We start from the raw sequence: 6,590 nt of genomic DNA, 5'->3' as shown, positions 1-6,590 counted from the left end.
GTGGGATCCGAACCCTCGGCGGGAGCGCCACTGCGCTCCCAAGTGGTGCACTGTAGCAGTGAGCCACCGGGCCGGCCCTATAATTGTTTTTTAAAATACAAAAAGTATTAGAATTTTTAAAAATCTATTTTCTTTGTCCTATCTCTTCTTTTCATCTTTCCCCTTCCCAGAGTGTAGGAGCAATGCCTTCCTTGTACAACCTTGCATTGTCCTTAACCCCAAACAAAGTGCTTTGGAAACATTAAAAGTTTAATAATTACTTAAGGAATTTGGGTTGAATGGAATCATTTTGTCCTTCCTCCTGTTTGTTCTTTTGATTTTTCATTTTTTTCTTGATCTTTAGCCTACTTCCATTAAATCCTTCTTTCTGTCTAAAAACAAGCTGAGGTCTTACTGATTTAAAAAATAAAATAAGGGAGGACCTCTCTGACTGATGTCTGACCTCTCTGATGGTGTTTCCCGGGTCAGTTCTCACATTTGGCTCCAATAAACTTTACAAAATTTTTAAAAATTAAATAAAATATATAAATTTCTGGAAAGACGATGCCGAATCCATTGCCTCCACTTTATTACTATCTTTTGACCTTTATTTTTACTGATTTTATTCCAAACACTGCTTCAAAGGTCAGTGATCTCCTTCCTATTTGCCAATAACATTGCTATTATTTCTCATCCTTTTTGAACTTTAGAATTTGACACTGATGACCACCTCTTAATAAAATTCTTTTCTTCACTATTCTGGTTTACCTTCAGCTACTTCTTTGTCTCCTGTCTCTAGCAACCTTTTCTTCTATCCCCAAAATAAGGGCTTTATTTTAATCCTCTACCTGTTCTCTGCCATCCCTGTCTTCCATTTCCATAGCTTAACTGTTGTTGTGGGTGACTCCCATGTCTGTAAGCCACTACCCTTTACTGTACCTACTTTACACAGATCTCCAGACTTTCCCCATTCCTGTTCATTGTACACTGCCACCAAAATAATATTTAGCTCTTTTCATATAATTTGCATGCTGAAAATTCTTCAGTGATTTCTTACAGCCTGATCATTCCCTCCTCCTTACCTTGACATCAGAGCTCATTTACAAGATGTCCTCTTACTGTATTTCCAGTCTTTTACTCTGCTAAGCAGCTCTCACATTCCAACAAAATAGGATCACATGATTTCCCAGACTTGCTGAAAGTTCACTGATCCTGTAAACTTTGTCAGTGATTTCTCTATCTCACCTGCTGGGAGCAATCTCTCTTGTCTTTCGTGTTTTCCAGCATTTTGTTGCTTTTGAAAGTGCTGTGCTTTGACAACTCCTAATCTTTGTGATTGGCACCCTGTACATGTTACAGTACACAGCACACATGGCCTATCTTGAAGGCACTGGAAATTTGGGTCACTTCATCCTAAACTCAAATCTTTGTTTTGTGTTTTTTGTTTTGTTTTTTTGTTTTTTGGCAACTGGCTGGTATAGGGATTCCAATCCATGGCTTTGGTTGTTTTTTGTGGTTTTTTTTCCTTGGCAGCTGGCTGGTACAGGCATCAAACCCTTGATCTTGGTGTTATCAGCACCATGCTCTAACCTACTGAGCTAAACTGCCAGCCCTTAAACCTTAAGTGGAGTCTTTAATGCTTTCCTGTCTTATTTTGTACTTTTGTGATTTCCCCCTTTGAACAGTTTTATTTAGAATGTCTCTCGACATAATTTTTTCCCAGAAACGTTTAAAGTTGAACTTTAGTCAAAATATTAGTAAATTTATTTTTTACAGCCAATTTTAATAAATGATCACTTTATGTATAACTCTACAGAATTCATTATGGGAAGAACAAGCATGTATGCATTATCTAAAATGGAATATATAATTGTACAACTTATTTTTTCAGGCCAATTCCAGCAGTTTAAGAGGTTTCCTTTCATCTGTGAGACTGGCTTATAGAGGCTGCGATGTTGATACACCACTTTCAATGCTCACACCAGTGAAGACTTCAGAATTTGAAAATTTTAAAACTAAAATGGTTATCACATCCAAAAAGGACTATCCTCTAAGCAAGAACTTTCCATATTCTCTGGAACATCTTCAGACTTCTTATTGTGGGCTTGTCCGAGTTGATATGCGTATGCTTTGCTTAAAAAACCTTAGGAAATTAGACTTGAGTCACAATCATATAAAGAAGCTTCCAGCTACGATTGGAGACCTAATACACCTTCAGGAACTTAACCTGCATGACAATCACTTGGAGTCATTTAGTGTAGCCTTGTGTCAATCTACACTTCAGAAGTCACTTAGGAGTTTGGATCTCAGCAAAAACAAAATCAAGGCACTCCCTGTGCAGTTTTGCCAGCTCCAGGAACTTACAGAATTAAAACTTGATGATAATGAATTGATTCAATTTCCTTTCAAGATAGGACAACTAAAAAACCTTCGTTTTTTGTCAGCAGCTCGAAATAAGCTTCCGTATTTGCCTAATGAGTTTAAAAGTTTATCCCTTGAGTATGTGGATCTTTTTGGAAATACTTTTGAAAAACCAAAAGTCCTTCCAGTTATAATGCTGCAAGTGCCGTTAACTCTACTGGAATGTTCTGCACAAACCATACTAAATAATAGGTAAGAGTTTAATAGTCATAAAGTATGGTAACTTTGATAGCATCCTAGTATGCCTTTCAAACTCAGGGTAATAGTGAAGTCTAATGCAGCCTTTAATGCTGTGCACAGTCCGATCCCTTGCTACAATGGCCTTGCTGTTCCTTACCTCTTCTTAGAATGATCTTCCTCCAGGAAATCTCGTTGCTCACCCCCTCACTTTATTCAGTTCTCTGCCCAGGTATTATCCTAAAAGATCTTTCCTGTCCATCCTATCCAAAGTTTTATTTCCTATTTCCTTACATTGCTTGATTCTTTTTTGTCATAGGACTTATTAACTGGCATTATATATTTTTTTAACATTTGTTTTGTTTGCTGCCACTTTTTCTCACTATAGTGTAAGATCCATGAGAACATGGACTTTGGTTTATTCTCTGCTGTTTCCCTAGGGTCTAAAATGTCATATCTCCTGTTCCTGGCATATATTTGACACTTAATAAATAGTTGAATGAATGAATGAATGAATGGCATTGTTTTTCAAAGTGTGGTCTCCTGACCTGCAGCATTAGTACCTCTTTGTAATTTGTTAGAGATGCAAGTTCTTGAGCTCTACCCCAGCCCTACTGAATGGGAAATTGGGAGTGGGGTCCAGCTATCTGTGTTTTAATAAGTCCTGCAGGTGATTCTAATGCAACCTAAATTTGAGAACTCCAGTCTGGCATAGTGGTGAGGTGTGATCTTTAGAGTCAGGCTTGGGTTTGCTGGCTTCAGCCTTTGTATGACTTTAGCTAGTTATCCCTATATGGGATCCGAACCCGTGGCCTTGGTGTTATCAGCACCACACTCTCCACAGGCTAGCCCCCCACCCCAGACCAATTAAATCAGAATGTCTGGGTGTAGGCCCCAGTTTTGTTTTTTGTTTTTTTAAACTTTCCAGGTGATTTTAATTAAGAACCTCTGCTCTACATTGTGCTTGTCGAACTTTAATGTGCATTCAGATCTGGGAGTCTTTTTAGCAGATTCTATTTCAGTGGTCTGGGGTGAAGATCCTGCATTTCTAAAGCTGCCAGGTAAGGCTGAAGCTGCTACTCCATGGACCACACTGTGATGGCTCCTAAAAGTAATTAAGGACTCACTATTACTTTCAGGCAGTGCTTCTCAAAATTTGAGATTGCTTCAGAATCATGCTTGTTGAAACACAGTGCTTATTTTAAAACATTGCTGGTCCTCACCCTCAGAGATTGTAAGTTTGGGGTGGGGCTGAAGAAATTGCATTTCTAACAAGTTCCCAGGTAATGCTGATGCTGCTGGTCAGGGACCGCACTTTGAGAACAACTGGTTTAAGGCATTGACACTTAACTAGGAGTTAAGAATTGCCTGTTAAATGACAGTACATATTATTGCCTAGAAGAGTACCTGGTTCATAAAAGGTCTCAATAAATATTTATTGGATATATAAATACATGTAATTTGCTTATCTGACAATTAAAAATGATTCAACCAATATTGTTATCATTAGCTATAGAGAAGCTTTTAAATAATATAAATGAGAAGTATAGTTATGTAGATTCCTCCTCAGACCAACTAGTTCATAATTTCCAGGGCTCCTATTATACGTTACACATTTTAAAAAGCCTCCAGAGGTGATACTAGTGATTCAGGATAAGATTACAGATTTCAGGGAACCTCAGATGATGTCTTTTGGCAATGAGTTGCTTCTGAAGCTCTTGTTCCTCTGAGACATACATAAAAGAAATAATGTATTTATTCAATTTGGAAATTATGTCCAAATGAAAAATATTATAAGCAGTTTTTGAGGATTTGAAAAGACTATAACAAATTGGCTAAATGATCAGGTAAAAACAGACTGAAGTTCAACATGGAAAAATGCAGAGTTGAAAAAGTAGATCAAAATGTGATATAATAAGCAAGGCACAATTCAGCAGAAAAATAATGTGTTAGTGCTGAATGATTTAGCATAGTATTTATATAGTCTTTTAAACTCGACTTCTATTAATATAGGTTCTTGTAGGGTGATCCTAACCTTTACTGAAATAATTTTGCATGTGTTCAGCCCCCTTGTTTTATAAAGAATATAGATCCAAAGTCATGAGAGCAATACCTATTATCTAGCTACTGATAAATTGCTCTGACTTCTGGTTACAGACATAAACTTATGGTCTATTAGGAAAATATGTGGGAATTTTAGATAGAAGGTGTAGTTTTTAACTTGTCTGTTTCCTCAGACTATAACCAACTAGCCTGAAAGTGATTAATGTAAACATATAGTAGACATTTCCTGGCAGTTTTTAAAAAATTCTTATTTACACAAGCAACAAATTAATATATTTTTTATGAAAAATGAAAAATTACAAATAAGACCAATCCTAGATCCCCGACCAAAGGTAACCACTATTTTTCATTTGATGTGTATCTTTTCATACTTTTCTGATAGAATTTTAAACTCTAGTTTAAGTAATGAGATGAGGTTTATGTATTTGTTGGAAAATATCTTTGTACCTATTATGTGCTAAAGAAACAACAAAGAATAAGACAGACAAAGTGACAGAGCATGGTTGTGTTTAGTGGGGAGGAGCTGGGCAATGAGCAGGCAATCTCAAGACGATGGCATAGAGTTTGACTTGATTTTAACTGCATTGGGCACCACTGAAGGGTTTTAAGTAGGAGGGTGAAACGAGTTTTAAGCAAGGTGAGATTAGCCTTACTTGCTTTGCCCATCAGGTAAAACTAATGTTCTAAATAGAATGTGTTTTAAATTTGTTTCACCCAGTTTAAAATTCCTTTTTGAACATTTGATGTGCAGGAGAGTATATATAAAGGATAGATGACTTTTTCATTCTATTTAGTGGACTATGGTTTCCAGTGGGCTATGCTATTAAGTGGCTGTGCTGAAAGATATTTTATGGAGTGGTGTACGCACTGTTAAGTTCACAATATGTTATATACTGGTTTTTAGTATTTTTTTCCTATTCTTACCAGTTGGGAAGATAAAACAATATATTAAGTCACTTAAGTAATAATTTTATTTTTCCATTGCTATAATTTAGTGTTCTGATAATTCATGTCTTAATATATGAAGTTCTGAATCTAGTAACATATTCTAAAATATTTTTTAACTTTTTTTTCCTAATAGGATTCCATATAGCTCCCGTATCATTCCTTTCCATCTTTGCCAAGATTTGGATTCTGCAAAAACCTGTGTTTGTGGAAGATTCTGTCTAAACAGTTTCATTCAAGGAACTACCACCATGAATCTACACTCTGTTGCTCACACTGTGGTCTTAGTAGATAATATGGGTGGTACTGAAGCACCTATTATCTCTTACTTCTGTTCTGTAGCCTGTTATGTAAATTCTACTGATATGTTGAAGTAATAAGTGATAACAGAAAAAAATTTTCATTTAGTTACAGATTAGTTTGGGATTAATTTATGGCTTAGCAGTATCAAATTGGAGAAAAAGAAGCTTTTTGTATACTTTTTTTGGCAACTGGCCAGTAACAGAGATTGAGCCCTGGACCTTGGTGTTATCAGTACCATGTTGTAACCAACTGAGGATTTTTGTATACTTGCTGGAGAGGAGGAATGCATGGAATGCTAACATTTTAAGTCATTTGACTCTAAAACTTTAATTTTATTAAAATCAAATTTAATTTGGGCCGGCCCATGGCTCACTCAGGAGAGTGTGGTGCTGATAACACCAAGTCAAGGGTTAAGATCCCCTTAACGGTTTTTTTAAAAAAAAAAAAAAAAAAAAATTGTAATTTTATTTGGGGGTTGACTTTTTATCAGTTTGTTGAACTTGTGTTGATTTCAGCCTAAAGTTTCCAGGATGGGTTGTGGGGTTATCATTTAATGTTAAACAAATATTGATCCCAATCACTATGATCATAAGAATTTTCTTGATCAAATTTCTTCTTGCATTTCAATTAAAGAAATTGAGTTTCTGTATGCAGAAAATATACATTGGAGGACTAATATGTTCTAAATTATTGTGAAAGCT

At 35.9% G+C, this 6,590-nt stretch overlaps 1 protein-coding gene across 1 annotated transcript in view; it reads left to right on the top strand.

Annotated features, from left to right (window-relative positions):
- The window catches only part of LRR1 (leucine rich repeat protein 1), a 9,028-nt gene extending 3,065 nt beyond the window's left edge, over positions 1-5,963 (top strand). The window contains exons 3-4 of the mRNA XM_008567189.1: positions 1,871-2,592; positions 5,723-5,963. Coding sequence (XP_008565411.1) covers positions 1,871-2,592; positions 5,723-5,963 — 963 coding nt within the window. The remainder of the gene's footprint in view (positions 1-1,870; positions 2,593-5,722) is intronic.
- The last annotated feature ends 627 nt before the right edge of the window (positions 5,964-6,590 follow it).

Source organism: Galeopterus variegatus, unplaced genomic scaffold (genome assembly GCF_000696425.1).
Source record: "Galeopterus variegatus unplaced genomic scaffold, G_variegatus-3.0.2 Scaffold302, whole genome shotgun sequence".
Taxonomy (NCBI): domain Eukaryota; kingdom Metazoa; phylum Chordata; class Mammalia; order Dermoptera; family Cynocephalidae; genus Galeopterus; species Galeopterus variegatus.
The sequence above is the reverse complement of the archived record's forward strand: the minus strand, read 5'-3'. Positions and strand labels throughout refer to the sequence as shown.